General features: G+C 40.5%; 1 protein-coding gene across 2 annotated transcripts in view; it reads left to right on the plus strand.

The window, feature by feature from the left end:
- VWC2 (von Willebrand factor C domain containing 2) overlaps positions 1 to 11,091 on the plus strand; it is a 54,019-nt gene extending 42,928 nt beyond the window's left edge. For both annotated transcript variants that reach the window (XM_021546859.4, XM_085571734.1), the window contains exon 4: positions 10,625 to 11,091. In XM_021546859.4, the coding sequence (XP_021402534.1) occupies positions 10,625 to 10,776 (152 nt within the window). In that variant the 3' untranslated portion in view covers positions 10,777 to 11,091. The remainder of the gene's footprint in view (positions 1 to 10,624) is intronic.
- Positions 11,092 to 17,873: the final 6,782 nt, after the last annotated feature.

The following is a 17,873-nucleotide window of genomic DNA, read 5'->3' on the forward strand; positions in this document are numbered from 1 at the left end:
GAAAATGCCACAAGGGCCAAAGTATTCAAGTACAAAGCTGAGCAGTTCAGATGTGACAGACCACTTATTTCTGTTACTGCAGAAACTTTATTGCCTTTAAGAGTCTTAACCTCTGTTTCCTTTTTCTGCAGCTGTCAGCTTTGCTTACAGCTGCTGTGTATGAGAGCATTACACAGGTGTCTGAGATCCCAAACTGCAGCTCCTTCAGTGATGACACATTTTTCTTGTTGGTGTGTATCACTTCAGCAGCAAATTACCTAGAGAGAGGCATGTTAGAGACATCTGCACACCTACAACCAGAACAAATTTACTCTAGTGAAGAATGGATAGAAATCTGTCTGTTTATGCAAGCCCCTAAGATCATAATTTAAAAAATAAAAACCCAAAGGATCAGTAATGATAGCACAAAATAGGAAATAACAAGAAGTCAAACCAAGTCTTTATAAAATACCTAAACTTGCAAGGGGACTATGTAATTGGGAGAGTTGTCACTGTCTGCTGTGACAATCTATCAGTACTTGAGTGATACTACATTTAGGATTTTTGTATAAATCATTCTCAATAAGAAAGATAACCTCTGGTTTAACTATATTCAGTGTCTATCTTTGTATTCAGTGTCTGTTCTAAAATGTGGTGAAAAAATGGTTGATGCTTGACTGATGATATTTTATTGGTTCAACTGACTAATTCCTTGTACTAGTAGGTAGCTGCTGGCCATCCTCACATATTGTATTCTCAATACCCAGTGATTTATAGTGACTGGAAAAATACACTGATTTAGATTCTGCTTCATTGGTAAAGCAGAATTATTCTGTATTTTGATACCACTTTAGCTTTTGATTTAGTTGAAATCTTTAGGGATTTTCCCAAAATAATTCTCTAAATCTTATCCTTCATTAGTATCCTGCATTTAGCCTGTGTTTCAGGATATATAAAATCCTGACTGTATGTGCATTTTTGCCTAAATTGCTGACCACTTCTCAGCGACCTAACTAGTCTAACTGATAGACACCACCGCCCACCAGTCCTGAAGTGTTTTGGCTAATCAAAATGTGCTTTTAGTTACAGTGTTTGCAGCAAATCTCTGAAGCCTGTATCATGTGCTTCTGGAAGAGCATAATCTTTTTAAACTTGCATAACAGTTTTTAGGACAACTCGTTGAGAATCTTTCGACAAAGGCATTTCACATGGCTTGTTTAATCTGAAGAGTAAGCTGATGTTTCCCAGCACAAAGAAGATGTCTTAGTGCTGAGCAGATCTTTCACCAGGCCCTCAGTTATCCTGCCAAGCCCAGCAGGGTCACTGGGATGAATAAACAGCTTAAGAAAGGGAAGGATTAGCCCCGTTAACCTCAACAGCAGGGCTTTTAAACTCCCATGCTACAAGGGCTGGGCACAGGCATTTTACTCCACTGCAGCCCACAGACTGCCCCATCACTGCTGCCAGTCCTTGCAATGTCTGGCAATGCTTCTGCAGCTTCTGTAGCAGTGGGAAAAATTAGCAATGACTCAATTTGTTTTCTTAGACATGAATGCCCTCTCTGGGCTTCAGAAGTAATTTCCAAGTAGCCAGTGCTACTCCCACACACTCCCTGGGCTCCACTCCATTGCAAGCATCTCTGCAGAATGCTGCACTGCAGCTTGTGTCCCAGACCAAACCACCCTCCTCTCTTCCAGGCTGACTTTAGCCCGGGCTGGTTCACAGTCCAGTCTGGGTGGTGCAGGGGGAAGCAGCGAGAGAGCTAAGGGAGTGCAGGCATGCCTGGGCCCAGCAGGCAGGGACAATGGTAAGCAGGGTAAAGAGCACCAGCCCCCAGGAGTTCCTGTTTCTCCCACAGCATTCTCCTGGAAAAATTAGCTGCTCATGGCTTGGACTGGTTCACTTGGTAAAAAAACAGCTGGATGACCAGACCCAGTGAGTAGTGGTGAATGGAGCTGCATCCAGCTGGCAGCTGGTCATTGCTGGTGTTCCCAGGGCTCAGCACTGGGGCCACACCTTGAATCCTGTGTCCAGTTCTGGGTCCCTCACTAGAAGGACATTGATGTGCTGGAGCATCAGAGAGGAGCAGTGGAGCTGATGTAGGGAATGCAAGTCCCATGAAGACTGGCTGAGGGAACTGGGGTTGTTTAGCCTGGGGAAAAGGAAGCCTAAGGGGAGACCTTATTGCTCTCTAAAACTACCTGGAAGGAGGTTGCAGCCAGGTGCAGGTCACTTCTCCCAAGTAACAAGTGACAGGATGAGACAAAGTGGCCTCAAGTTGTGTCAGGGGAGATTTAGACTGGATATTTGAAAAACATTCTTTATAGAAAGGGTGGTCAGGCTGCCCAGGGAAACAGTAGAGTCACCATGCCTGAAAGCATTCATCAGGTATGTGGATTCTTGGGGACATGGTTTAGTGGTAGACTTGGTAGTGCTTTGTTAACATATGGACCCAATGAGCTTAGAAATCTTTTCCAACATAAATGTTTCTGTGATTCTTTTTTCTCTCAGGTATCTGACATGATTTTTCTCCATACATTCAAACCTGATGTTTTTAGTTTCTCAATCATCTGCGTTGTGACAGACCTGTAAGCTGAGCCTAAAATCGATATGCAGCTTGCTGGCTTCTAAGTGTTTATATAATTTTCTGTGAGATACCCACAACGTTCAGCTCATGTCTAATTGATGCTGTTCCTGGGTGGAATATAATGTCCTTTTACAAGTAATGAAATAATTTTAAGTAGCCTGTTCAGGTCTTTCTGTATGTTCTCTGTAAAGGAAGTTGTTTGGTGCAGTATATTTTTATGGCAGTCAAACCTTATGTTTAATTTGGCCCTTCTATGCTTCAAGGATTTCTATTTGGCTCATATGGTATTGGATTGTGTGGAGTTCAATGCTTCTTTGCTTCTTTGTATTCAGTACACAAAAAGCTGAAGTGCTGCTCACTGGATACCCCTGAAAATCTAAGGAGACAGCAGCAGTGGCAGGTTAGGCAGAATGTTCCCTTCCTGCAAGCCATTTCTATCTGTGCAAAACTGTGCAGCCCTTTTTGGTACTGGTACAATTGGCATTGTCATTCCAGGGATCACCACCAAGTTCAAGGTGATGGAGAATCAGAGCTGGGAAGAAGCAGTGGTGAAAAGGATCAGTCCAGTGGTTGTGGTGGCATTGTTTCATGTTCATTGGGTCTTTTTGGACACTATTGAAATTTCTAGAATTGGAGCAGAGTAAAATGTTCATCAATAGTGCTGTCACATGTGATAAATGAAATAGTGAAATAATGGAACATGGCCATAAACAGAGCTTGTGAGTCTCATCAGCAGAACATTAAAACCCAACTCTTAAATAGATTATAACTGGTTTATCTTCTGGATTAAAGCACATACACACACACAAGCACACGTAGGCTACAGCAAGTGCCAGAGCTTTGGTACCCACTTTGTCACAGCAGTGCCACTGATAACATGGTCATCCTGTTTAGTTACAGAAGAGCTTCCTTGAACTCTCTTCTATCTGTCCACTCACAGCAGACATTTCTGTACACATCCTTCTAAATAAGTTGGAAAAATGTTATTTTAAATAATTTCTCCTAATCTGTTGTTTCCTTATGCATCTAACAAAAAATGGCCGTAACAGAAGGAGGGGTTCTATTACTCTTAAAATCACCAAAGCTTTCTCTAGCATGAAAAAAATTATGCTTTCATAGAGGGTTGCATATTGCACCCACTGCTTTTTTGTTACTTCCCATAGCAGGTAGGAAAGATCACAAAATGGATATACTTTTATTTTGCTTTTCCTTATCATACATGTATATACACACATTTGCAGGAAGTCTGTTAGGATATCTGCCATGGTTCTCTGGCTATTCTCTGGCTGCCAGTATCCTAAAGCATTGATAAGCTATGGAATTAGTGCTTGATTTTTCAGAGTCTCAAATTGCTTTTAAACTTGGATTCACCTGAATCCTTCTTTTGTTGAAAGCTCTCTTTTGGGCTTGGTTCAGTTGTGTCCAGAGGTACTGAAGCAAGTTAAAGATTTTGATGGATTGGGAGAAGTCAGAATCATGACAGTGACAGGGGTGATGAACTTATTTTTGTGAGAGAATGAGAGTCTGCTGTAATCCTGGTCACAGACTCCTTTTGCCAGCTGCTTTTTGTGCTTTATCTTCTGAGCTGACATTTCACAGGAGACAGATGTATTATATATATACGCACACATCCACATGAGAGGGAAACAAAATCAAGTCAGGGAGATACAGACTCCTTAGAAGAGATTAAAGATTGGAAGGACACAAAGTAGGCACCGATACCATCTCTGGGGAAAGTGATTAGACTTGAGAGGGATGAGGGAGGTAATGCCTGTGTCTCAGTAATCTTTCTGTTGCGGACCTACGTGGCACAGCAGCCTTATTTTGATATCTCACCATGCCACATTAGCACATTTCAAAACTCATCTCAAATAGCTAAGCAGGTGAGAAGGGACTTTGTGCTCCTGTGCACTGTGAGGCAGGCACAGCCAGCATCTGCCTGTGGTTTGGTCCTCAGTTGTCCTAGCTCCTCAGTGTAACATCCAGAACATCCTTGGCTTTGTATTGTGGCATCAGAGGCCATCTATAGCAGTAGACAGCTTGAAATGCAGGTAGGTGGTTGTCTACATTTACCTTAGTCTCCCTGGTATCTGCAATGGAGAAAATCTCAAAATGTCAGAAAGAAGAAAGATCTGAGAGGTGAGAGGGAAGGCTTTGCTTTCTCCAGCATGTTCCTGAAACTACTGGGAAACAAAAACACTTCTGTACATAGAAGACTGTCAAGTAGCATTTCTGGACAGCGAAACTTTCACGTAACACAGGCAGCAGCATATTTTACTTGAGTGGAACAGTACATTTGTTTCTGTAAGATTTCTATCTGATGTAAAATTTGTAAGTGTAATGAAAACATCAGCTCAACTTTTTGATCAGTAATCACAGCAGAAAGGCAAATGTCAGAAAGTAGGAGGAAAATAGGAAACAAAACAGTGAATATCACTGTGCTACTGTACAGGTCCATGGTGTTTGTACAATTTGTGTGCAGTACACAGGCCTGATCCTCACAGCCCCAAAAAGAGGCAGCAGAACTGGGGAATGTGTGGGGAGGTCAGCAGGGACAGTGATGGTGCAGAGCTGGCCTCTTCAACCTGCAGGTGAGGTAATGGGATAGAAGGGAAGCATGATACAGGTCAATAAGATCATGAACAGCATGACAGAAATGGAGATGGTTGTTACCACCTCTTCTGCTAGAGGATTTTGAAATACCAAGTTGAGGTAGTGGGTGGGCAACAAAAGAAAATGGTTCTACCCTGTGCACAGTATCTGTGGACCTCCTTACAACCAAATTCTGTTTATCAGAATTTGGTTCAGCAGGATATTGGAGAGCTTAATCATAAAGTAACCTTTTAACTCCATCCATTAACTCCACTAACACAGCAAGGAGGAGCCATTAACCAAATATCCAGTGCAGACAGTGCTGGAAGCTGGATATGTGTGCTTTCTCTGTCCCTGTTACCTCCCCATGCATCTCCTTCTGCCTCCTGCTGGTGCAGGTGGACCTCTGATCTCACTCAGTCCTGTTCGTTCTTGTATATTGTCATGGTTCTCAACATTACAGGGCAAAGTGTAGGACCTCTCTTCCCATGTTGGAACTGTCTTCATGAAAAAAGAAAAAAAGACTAAATAAAACCAAGGGGGTAAGCCAAATACTGATGTTATATAATTTACAAAGTGCTCTAATACGACATGAATGATTCCAGAATGAATGATGCCAGTAATGAATGCCAGAAAACTGTCAGAGTTTGCTGTCAGGTGCCTTGGAAGTGGCCTGTTTGACTGCTGCAAGGAGCTATTAGAGAGGCAGTTGTGAGAAAGTTTAGTACAAACCAGAGCCCAAAGCAGTCTTACATCAAAGTGTTGCATTACAGTGAGGTTGTCACTGTAGTTTTAATTAGCAAAAATCTGCTGTGACTTATTCTCCAGGCAAGCACATTAACTTTCAGTTGAACAGATTTCTTTGTCCATGATTCGGTTTAACACATGATGAAAACGGTTGATTAAATTGTGATTTACCAAATTGCTGTATCTCATATTTTGTAACTGATTGGAACATGTGCCCATACAAAAGCAAGGACAGGAGGAAGAGGAAACAGGAATAGCTCTGTGACATACAGCTGTGGTTTTGTGGACAGAGGGGAGGAGTAGTTTCAGAGAGGCACTTCTGAGGTTGTCAAGGTTACAGGTACTTCTGTAGGTGAGTGGCTGGGGCATTCTCTGCTGAGAACTGGCATCAGCTGTTTCCATCTGAGATAAAAAATTTGGATTTTAATTAGATTATTGCCTTTGTCAACACTGAAGCATAGCGTGTAAGTAGTTGGAAACTTTCCACAGGACCAGTGGAATTATTTTTTTAAATTACAATAGCAGGATTTACCCCAATAATATTTTGAAACTTTATTAGTTTTTAAGTGTTTCCAAGATGAGGATCTCTTTACAATCACTCAATGAATTAACCACACAGATCTGTCTTCTTAGTTCTTTAGATCCCAGTAAAAATGTTTCTTTGGAAGCTAGGATTCACTGTTTCAGATGCAGGGAAGCCAAGACCTGCATGCCAGTCTGGTGCTCAGTGTGAGAACTGAGGATTTGCACTGAACTTGCTGCTTTGAGACATCGCTGCAATGGCAGCAACAGTGCCTTAGCCCTGGGAAAGAAATCTGTGCTGATACCAGCATGGTATGGCTCGATGGAGTCTGACAGCACCAGTTGTATACTTTAGGAAAACAAACAACGTCGTGGTAGATTTCAAGCTGCGCTCAGAATTGATACAATATGTCATAATGAATTTTCTGCCAGATTTAAGAGTGATATGGCAAGATCTTCATCTGCTGTGAGGAAGTGCAGTACCACTGACTGCCTTAGTGCTATATAAGTGTACGCAGCTGGGGATGGAGCCAGGAGGTTTATATTGCAGAGCAAACAAGCCAGCGCTGCACTGAGCATCTGCCAGGTGCTGAACTTGTGCAGAGTAGTGGTGTAGCCAAAAAGGAGCTCAAAAAGCAGGAAGCCTCCTTTGTAGACCAAGAAGAACAAATTCACTGCTCCTGCAGCAGCAGCATCTAGTGAGAAATACCTCCACTGCTGTGGGGTTGAAACAGCCCCAATTTACTTGGAAATGCTTTTCATGTGCTAAGTCAGGTAATTTTGCAAATTTAAAAACTCAAAATCAGCTTACCTTTTGAAAATTTTGCTAAATCAATGTGAACTGCCCAGTTTTAAGTAAAGCAGTAGTTTTAGCAAGTGCCTTGCCATTGGGGCAGCTTGTCCGCTCTGAATGTGAAGGATCTCCCTCTTCAAAGGAAGACTGAGAAAAGGCATTCAAGCTTTTAAAACTAGCATTTGTGTGCCTACTGCACCTCCAGGCCTTCCCATTGTCAGTTCAACATCTTCTATTCCTCAGTTTCCCTACTGTCCTTTTAGACAAATAGAGAATCCTTAGTGGCTTCATCACTGCTATCCCTTCAAGTGAACTTGATCTTTGTGGGTCTCTTCCATCTTAGACTATTCTGTGATTGTGTGACAGGCAGGGAAGGGCTGCTGGAGGCACAGGAGCAGCCAGAGCAGCCCTTCAGCAAGGGTCCCACCAGTGCTGTTCCGTGTATACCCCATCACTGCAGGTGGGTCTGATCAGTGCAGCCGCGTAAGTCTGTGTTCTGTGTCTGCTCCTCAGAGGAAGAGGAAAGGGATGAGCATTCCCTGCTTGGTGGGAAGGTAGCCACAGGACACCAAGAACCAGGACAAGCTCATACAGCTTCAAAATTGAATGAGGGTTTGGGGTGAAGCTCAGAGTTATTTTCCATAGAAGTCTGAGACTTTGGAGAAATAATAAAAGAAGAGTTGTGAAATTATTTTCCCTTGTTTGGACAGTATATTGCACTGACATTTATGTGCATGATGTTGCAGTAATCCAGTCAGTTCAGCCTGTTCATTCATGACCTTTTCTGTAACATTACCCACAATGTTGTGTGCAATATTGCAGAGAAAAAGGTGAGGGCAAGGATGCCAGCTGACTGCTGATATCAGATTTGCACTTAAAGTAATGATGGGTGCAAATGCAGAACCAGAAAAAGGGCAATTTTCTAAGGAAGAGTTCCATGGTACTAAAACAACATTTGTTGCTGCCATTTATTTTTTTCAAGTCCCTTTCTCAGGTAGATGATTATTGCTTTTCTGTAGATTTACCAAAGCAATGACTTACCCCCATATAAAATAGTTTACTAGTTGAGGTCTAACTTGTTCAGTCTTTACATTAAATAACTTTCTGGTCTAAAAAGGACTCGTCACACATGACCTTAAAGTGTTGCTAATTGTGACTGTAGGCATTTACATTCTGAATCCAAGTGAATTATATTAGATGTGGTGCACCATTTTTACTTTATTCCCCAGTTGTTTTTATAACTAAGTACAACCTATAACATTTGCTTTTCCAGAATAAAATAAATCCTGTACAAGGGATTGACATCACTTTTTTTCCTATGGTGCCTTTTAAGCAGTGTTTAAATTTCAAGTGGTCTTGTAGGTTTCATACAAATTCTCCATGGAAAGTAGATTCTGCTTTTAATATTTTAACTCTTTATATCATATAGCTTTGTAAATTATGCAAAACATTCAGGTATCTTTATGTAATGTGTAGGTGAATTTATTTTTGGATTAAACTTTATTAGTTGCAAGAAGAATACGGTATTTTAGAGAAACAGAATTATACAGATCAGCATTCAAATATTTTAAACAAAGTTCCAACAAGGACAACATGGTTAATTCTGCTTTACTTTTGTTGAAACCCAGGACCCCTCCCAGCATGTAGTGGGGACCCAGGAGCATTTCTTCCACCCCAAAAGTCCTCCCTACAGTGTTTCCAGCTCAGTAATACTTCACATGTACAGATAGAGGGACTGAAAACACAGAAGTATCACAGTAACATTAGGATAGTAAAGCAGGTGATTTTAGATGAGATATGCTGTATTTTGCTACAGTTTCTGTATCCAAATGGGCAGGAAGTTACCCCAAATTGAAGCCACGTTATAGCTAATTGTCAACAGTCAGTTCCATATCTAGAATAGGCTGCCCAGAGAAGTGATGGAAGTGTTCAAAAGGTATGTGGATGTGGCACCAGGGTACATGGTTTAATGGGGAGCACAGTGATGCTGGGTTAACAGCTGGACTCAGTGACCTTAGAGGTGTTTTCCAAGCTTAATGATTCTTTGAAAAAAGTTTGTGATCCTATGAAAACAAAGTATGGGCTTAAATATTCAGAGCATTAAGAAGGAGTACAGCTTGGGGAAGCATATTTCTGCAGGTCTTGCAGGTCTCTTACAAGAGGAAGGAGGCCAGTTTGGCATCTAGTTGTCAGGCTGTTGTGTGCACACGAAGACATAACCTGTTTCAATGAGTTAACTGTTAAAACTGATTTGTGAACTATTAGGCTTGTGCTTTGAAATGCACAGCCCAGGAGGTGGGCTACATTTCTGTAGAAGAAGAAGAAGCCTCTTTGGTGCAGGTCTTGGAGTAAGCCCTCAGCAATGGAAGACTGAGCCCATCTGGGATATATTTACTGGTATGGCAAGCAGGCTGGCAGTCAGCAAGTGTTTTGTACATCCATAGCCTTCAAGAATTTCAGCAGTATCAGGTCAGTGTATCCTGGCCCCTCCTACAAATCCTGCCCTGATGTCAGTGGTGCCAAAGTGCTATGAAGTGGCCAGGCTGTGCCTGAGCAGCTGCTGTGTGTGCTCATTAAATGGAAGAGCTGGTTCCACTGTGGGCATGACAGTGGATAGATACATGGCTGGAGAGTTTAATGCTGCTTTGCAAGAGCATGTGGATTTTCACAGCAGAAATAGACTTTTTTTTGACAGAAATATAGATAATACAGCCTTCTGCTTTTTGAGAGAACCAGATTGGTCTTCTGAACAGTCTGTTGGTGGCTTTTTCTCCTGCCTCATCCTTGGAAATGAAGTTATTTCAGTGTACTATGAAAAGAGGTGTTTGGAGACTTACTGACTTACATAAAATGGAATATTTCATTTTATACATGTAAAGTGTCCTCATTCAGAAGAGGCTGAAGCTATTCCACTCTGCTGGAAATAGACTATTTTCTCATGAAAGGGAAGATAAACTAATTTGATACTGTGATTACTACAGAAACTAAAATGCTTGCTTCCAGTGGGAAAAAATAACAAAATATATAAGCAGCTTAGTTAGCTTACAGTAGCACTGTTGAATTATCAACAGCTGGCATTTTCTGTCTCTTCAGTCTGTGTTCAACTGCACCATCAGGGTGTGCCCAGGCTTCTGGCACAGCTGCATGTTGCACAGGAAGGTTTTATTGCACTTTCCTGCGCAGGGGGCAGGGACAGTCCTCACCAGAAACATCCAGCCACTTTGGCGGGTGGGCTCCTTGTGTTCTTTGCTGGTTTTATGCCTTGTGAGTGATGCCCATGTTTGTTTAATGCACCCAGTGTTACTCACTTTACTGTATGTTTTCTGTGCCCAGGTCTAGGACCGTGCTAGGCTGGATTGCAGTGTGCTGTTGGTGTCATATAATGCTCTCTCTCCTTCTTTCAGGCCCAAACTGCTTTGCAGAAACCCTTGTCATTCCAGCAGGCCGGGAGGTGAAAACTGATGAATGCACTATATGTCACTGTACTTACGAAGAAGGCACTTGGAGGATTGAACGGCAAGCGATGTGCACTAGACATGAATGCAAGCAAATATAGGAGATCTACAAATCTACAGACTTTTTGTGGTTTTTATAAAATATCCCACAGCAGTGAGCACCCGAGATGACCCAGGGAAATTTGAATGAGAAGATTCTGGCGAGGAGCAAGGAATAAAATACTGATATTTTGTTTTTCAGAGTAACATAATACTGCAAGGCAAAGAAGTGCATATATTTAAAACATTTGGACATAAGAATACCTGTCTTAAATGTGTTATTTTCACAGTGAGTACACTTAAATACACTATAAAATATTCTATGTATTTCTATAATACCATTATAGAGCTTAAAAATAAATGTTTTATATAGACAATATGGATTGAAGTACTGTAGCATTGCCTCTCCTCTTGTATACATGCGCCATGGCTAAAACTATGCATTTCTGTTCCAGTTTCACTATATGAAGATTTTCTTGTGTGTTTTTTGGTTTTGTTTTGGGTTTGGAGTTTTTTCCTGTTGCTTATTTTGATTTTGTTGGGGCAGGCAAGAGATAGCACATGACAAAACTGACATTCTCAGTTTTGGAAAAAAGAGGAGAAGAACAGGTTTTCAGAGAGCATGTGTTCATTTATGAACATAAATGGGCTGTAATGTAGAGGTGAGTCAGCTCCATATCTTAGTTTTACTTGTGCTCCTGTCTCCTAATCCACTGCCAAGATAACTTGGAGCAGTGGGTAATGTGAAACTGGTCTCTCATAGCTGCTGCTAAAAATTTATTCATATGAATTCAGTTCTTAATATTAATTTCAGACATAAAATTTATCAGCAGGACAGATATTGCTGTGACATAATATGGCACGCCAAGCTGATGGAAGTGATGGTAAGTAACCACAGGGCATCACTGATGTGATGCATAATGGATATGGAGAAGTGCAACTTGGAAGGACTACAACAGCCAAAAACATGCCTTCACTGATGTGCCTCCACATTGCTAAGCTGTGGGCAGGAGAGCTGGTTAGTAGTGACACCATTCCCTAGCCCTGCTCTTGCCACCTTTTTGGAACCTGGTTTAACATGTTTGGCAGAGTGTACAGAATCTATACACATTCTGTATTAAAGTGGAAGGTTTAACACTCTGTAGTTGAATCCACGAGAGGATTTCTAGCACATACTGACTGCATGGGGGGTGAATTACATCTCCCTGCTTCAGCCACCAACAGCCTTTGCTTAATCATTTCAGTTTTAGTTTAGTTTGTCACCAAATCCAACAATATGTCTGCTGTGGATACCTGTTAAGGCAGTGACTCAAGAAATACAGATTTATTTTTAAGCTTTTGCTGGAGGGAAGATTTAATGAATAAATGTCTGAAACCAGAAGATTATTGTTTAAATTCCCACTTTATCTTTGCTAATTTCTCCTATGGTGTAACTTGGTTACCACATTTGCATTCATACAAAGTATGACTTTCTGCTACTTCTGAACTGTTGCCAGAGACTTCAGTGGATCCCAGTTATCACCTCATGTCATTATTTTGATCATATTTCTATCACCGTGAGTTATTTGGGAGTAAAGGATTGTATGGTTTGTGTAAAACTTCTGACAAAGTATACTGATCCATTTCATAAGAATCAGTAGTCATATGACAGAGAGCTAGCTCCTAAGCCAGTCAGACCCAAGCCTCATGGCTATTGGGCTTCTGCTTACTGAAATCAAGTGTCAGCACAGCTCTGAGAGAGTTCCATGAGTGCCAGTGGTCTTCAGTGTATGACTTCTCAAGACAAGTGGAAGTACCCATGTAGGAAGCAGCCATGAAACTTAAGCAGAGAAGGTGAACGTGCAACTCAGTGTGGGATTGCCAAGGCTGCTTGGTGACTCTAAGAGATGCATGTGTTTCCAGTAAACTGTGAGAAACTCAAAGTTTGTGTCTTTCAATGTATGGCCATAATGAGTAAGTTTTTGGAATTCTCACCTCAGACTGGTCACACTTTGCTGCTTCACTGAAGGTTCTCGTTAAGCCTTGTATCATTTCCAAGGCACATTTCAGTTCTTTTAGGCAGTTCTGTTTGCTGAAGTGGTGAGTACAAAGTTAAAGAATTAGTTTCTAGTGTGCAATATTTTCTATTGCACACTTTTTCAAAAATATTTTTCTGTCTTTCAGTACTACTACCAATATATTAATGTCATTTTAACTGCAGTAATAGGATGGTCCTTTCAGTTGCATGTGTTTGTCTTGACATCCAGCACTGTGAGTGGTTTCTTGAAGGGATTGTATTTTGAATTATATTTTTGTTTGTTTGTTTGTTTTTTGAGAAGCAAATTTCACATATTTTTAGATTTTTTGTTCTTTTTATGGAGTGATGTAAAAGTTGTACTGAGTTTTTGACCTTCTTAATGCTTAGATCACTGGCCACATCCAGTTTTAACCTGTAGTATTACCACAAGAGATCTCTTTGGTTATCCCTGAGATTGGGAAATGGGCTGAGCGACTCTTTCAAGGCAGATCTCACCAGTCTTGCCCATCTGCCACACACTGTGCTGTAGGATAACCCCAGTAGAGAGCTAAGCACCACAAAGCCACTCACACCCCACCTGCCCACCCAGGTGGAATGGTGGAAAATAAAGGAAGAGTAAAAGCAGAAGAACTCATGGGTCAAGGTGAAAATAACTCAATAAAGAGAGAAAGGAGAGAAGAAAGAAGCAACAAAAAAAGCATGGCAATTGCAATCACTCAGCACCTCCGATGGGCAGGCCAGTGGCCTGAGCAAAAGATAGCCAACTTTACCTCAACCTCACTCTCCTTGTTTTACTGCTGAGCAGAGCACTATATGGCATGGAACATCTCTTTGGTTACTTAGTTCAGGTCACCTGCTGGTTGTGAGCCCTCCCAAGCTCTTGTGCTTCTACTCGCAGGGGACGAGTGAGATGCAGAGAAGACCTTGGCACTGTGCACATCCTGTTCAGCAATAGCCAAAACACTCATGTGTTTCAGCATTGCTTTGGTCACAAGCCTAAACCACAGCACCCTACTGCCTGTTATGGAGATTAACTCCATCCCAGCATGTGGTGATTCCACCAGCAACCCCACAGAGGCACAGAGGCAAACACACCAAAAGATCCCAAAACCCAGTGACTGCACCAAGCAGCCATGTGGGCCTTTGGCAAAAGAGTTGGGGAGCTGAGATTTGCAGCCTGATGTATAATGTCACTTCACAGAGCCAGGTTTAAAATTTTCTTGTTATTTGAGTTGATAATGAAAATAGGAAAAAGTAAAATATTTTAAGTTAGCCATTATGGAATGCATTTGGGAACCATTTGCCTTTAAACTAATTTAATCTCAAGGCAATAAAATAACAACCCCAGAACTGCTGTGGTGGCCACATGTACTAATCTAAATGTTATGCTTTGGTTATGTAATATACCTGTTCATGTGTAACCTTAAAAAATAAGAGAAAAGTCATCTGCATCATTTCCAGTGAACTAAACTCCAGAGAATATTGCCTTCCCTACTGAAGCCTAGATACTCAGCTGGGTTTTGCTTCAGTGCAAACAGGATTATGCATCCTGCACATGAGGAGTTCTTCAGCTTTGCAGGTGGGTTGTGCCTATTAAAGCTGAATTTCCAGACACACTAATAACTCATGAATAATTTTGTATTTGAAGGTCTGTTGCTTGGCTAATGAATATTCTTCTCAGATGTTCTCGTGTAGCTGCATTGGCATTAACATGAGATTTCTGCTTCTGCTTCACTGGCTTCTGCTTCACTGGCTTCTGCTTATTTCCCAGTTGAAATCAAGACAATCCATTTCTGTAGAAGTGTATTATACATGAATTTGTCTTCCAACATGTGCAAGCAGGTGCCTGAAGAGATTACATTCTAGATGGTTTCAGGTTATTATAAAATTACACAGTTAGTGTGCAGTAGGATTCTCTATACTACTCATTTAAGCCACAAAAATGGAAGAGCTGATACTCAAATGTTATGTGAGATTTAAAAGGTGAAAGGGGGAAAAGAGAATGTAAGAGAGACAGATGAGCTGGGCATTACAATAAGAATGGCCAAAAAAAAAAAAAAAAAAAATTATATATTTTCAAAGAATATGATAAGAAAAGTAAATGAGAAATGTAAATGAGGAAAGTAAATGAGAAAAGTATTTGGGCACAAATTGAAATACAAAAAATTCTAGTTGGCAATGAAAAAAAAGCCACACAGTAAAGGTGAATGAATACTGGAGGATGCTGCCCAGAGATGTTTTGGAGTCTCCATTTCTGAGGATGGCCAAATTCCTACTAGGCACGGTCCTGAACAGCCTGCTATAGCTGAACCTGCATTCAGCAAGGTATTGGATAGGATGATCTCTAGAGGTGCAAAATTAAAAACCAGGTTCTACGGACACTGAAGTCTTTAATACGTACAAGAAAGAAAAAGATATGATGAAAGATTCCCTCACTTTAAAAAACAGCTGTTCTGTTTCCATAGGTGAAACTGTGCTGTTGTGCTTGTAAAGTATTTCATGTTACTTTTGACAGTAACTTTAATACCTACCTTATCGTAGCTCCATGATTCATGGAAGGCTTTTAAAGGCACACATTATTTAAGAATCTAATGTAATCCAATTAAATACTCCATTTATTCCACTTATCAGGCCATGAGTTTTCTTCAGAGCCTGTGTTAACATGGGTTCCCTCTCTGGAAAAATACAGCTCCCTGCTGCGTTAAAAACCAAACTCAAACTGGTGTGACAGCACTGAATATCACAGACTATTTTCCTGACTATCCAAGAATTCAAAATTTTCATCACTTTTTGGTTAAGGTAAGTACTACTTTAGAAAGTACATAACTTGTTCAGTTTTGACAGCCACTCCTTCCCAGATTTCTCTTTCCTTTGAAAATATATTTAGGCTCAACCACAATGAAAATGAAAATTTGTAGTCTCTTGAAATGTCACATTAAATAACTTCCATAGCAGGCAAAAATAAACAAAATCTAGGATGTTATTTATCTATTTATTTAATATACCTGTAAAAGAAATACAGAAGAACTCCAAACTAGTGTGTCACTCAGTAGTTACAGAGAAGTGGAAATAATTATACAGAATATTAAATTATCAGTAATAGGAAAAAATTATTTTCTGGGCTAAATCAGCATAAAACAAGGGTTTTTCAGAAGCCCCGGTTAACCCTGTTGAAACTGAGATAAGTATTTCTTCCACAGGTAGAAATAATAAAGTCCCTGTATTTGACTACAGTCAGTGAATGAGAGGGAACATTCACAAACCCTGGTGTAAAGTGCCTTTGTTCATAGTAGGTAGAATTAAAGACAAACCTTTATTTATAATAATTTACTTTGCTTTTTCCAGAAAGTCTTAAAGGTTGTGCAAACCTTTGAAAGAAGGTGAATTTCACCTATCAGGAGGACCAATTCCCACTATTTCTGTAGTCTGCTAAAATCCGTAAGCGCGTGCATGGAGAAGAAATCCAGTATTCCAGTGTGTATAATATCCCAGTGAAAAATACATCAGCTTTATTATTCTCTCTCAAAGTATCAATGCAAATCTATGAATGCCTTTAATTGATGAAAGCATCTGCCAACCAGAGCTTTCCATTTCTGATAAAAAGGAAGACAAATTATAAAAATGTCAAAGTGCTGTTTAACCTAAATGGCTGTTTCCATAAATAGCTGCATCCATTTCAGGAGGTAGCTCTCAAATTAGTTTGCTCTCTATACCTCAGTAAGATCCATGTGCTGTATTACTTGTTACGGTTTTGTTTAACAAATCCAGTCTGTATTTTCACAAAAGCAATATTGTATATGATGCTCTCTTGTTAGTCACTGCTAATTCAAATGAATGCTAAGTAATTTAGCACACAAGTGAGTGAGAAATCATGTAAATAACACAGACATGCAGTGCTTCTGCCAAATGTAACAACCCAGTGGTCTGTTCAATTCTGGTTACCACAAGAGAATAGGGAATAGGTGGCCTTTAGTCATTCCAAGTGTTACAGTAAGAGTGAGTTCAGTTTCTTAACTGTCAAACATTTTGTAGTGTTCTTCCCCAGCTATTTATTTTCAAATGGCATTTAATAAAAAGAGCTATTTTATATATTCTGCTAGATATGCCATTTTTACTAATATTTGAGCAGTTAACCGTGTAATTCTGTAGAATGCTAAAAATGTGTTCTTTCCATTTCCTTCCAAGCACCTTAGCTGCCTATGTTTTATACAAAATACTTCATATATACTTAATTCAAACCAGAAATGCAAGTAATAGAGTCTTAGTAGTTGCTTTCAAATGTACTGTTTTCACTTTGGTGCCCTTGAAATCAAAATATAATATATTTAGACCTTCAGGCTCTGTCATGTTAGCAAGATATTAGTGGGAATCTTATAGTATCTTAAGATAATACATCCTATTGAGAAATTATTTCTTAGATGTAGAACCATATTTCTTTTTAGTCCTTTGTTTTTTTCAGAATAGAGTTTTTGAAGACATATTTACCTCTGTGGTCCATATTTGTGCTTGAAAAAACAAATACCTGCAAACCTCATTTTCCAGATATGACAAAGAGGTGAAAATGGTGTCATGGTTTCACCCCAGGCAGCTACCAAGGTCTGTGCATCCATTTGTTCACTGCCCCACCAGCAGGATGAGGGAGAGAATCAGAAGCGTAAAAGCTGGAAAACACATGGGTTGAGATAAAGGCAGTTTAATAGGGAAATCAAAAGCCACACACAAAAGCAAAGCAAAGCAAGGAATTCATTCACTGCTTCCCATGGGCAGGCAAGTGTTCAGCCACCTCCAGGAGAGCAGGGCCACTTCACACAGAAAGGTTACTTGGGAAGACAAACGCCATCACTCCAGATGTTCTGACTTCTTCCTTCTTTCCCCCATCTTTATATACTGAGCATGATGTCAGATGATCTGGATGATCTGGAATATCCCTTTGGTCATCTGGGATCACCTGTCCTGCTTGTGTCTCCTCCCAGCTTCCCAAGCATCCCCCACTTTCTCACCAGCATGGCAGTGTGAGAAGCAGAAAAGGCCCTAGCTCTGTATAAGCCCTGCTCAGCAATAACAAAAGCATCTCCTTATTATCAACCCTTCAGCACAAGTCTAAAACATAGGCCCGTAACAGCCACTGTGAAGAAAATAAAT

The sequence above is a fragment of the Lonchura striata genome, chromosome 2 (genome assembly GCF_050655825.1).
Source record: "Lonchura striata isolate lonStrDom1 chromosome 2, ASM5065582v1, whole genome shotgun sequence".
In the NCBI taxonomy this organism is placed as follows: Eukaryota; Metazoa; Chordata; class Aves; order Passeriformes; family Estrildidae; genus Lonchura; species Lonchura striata.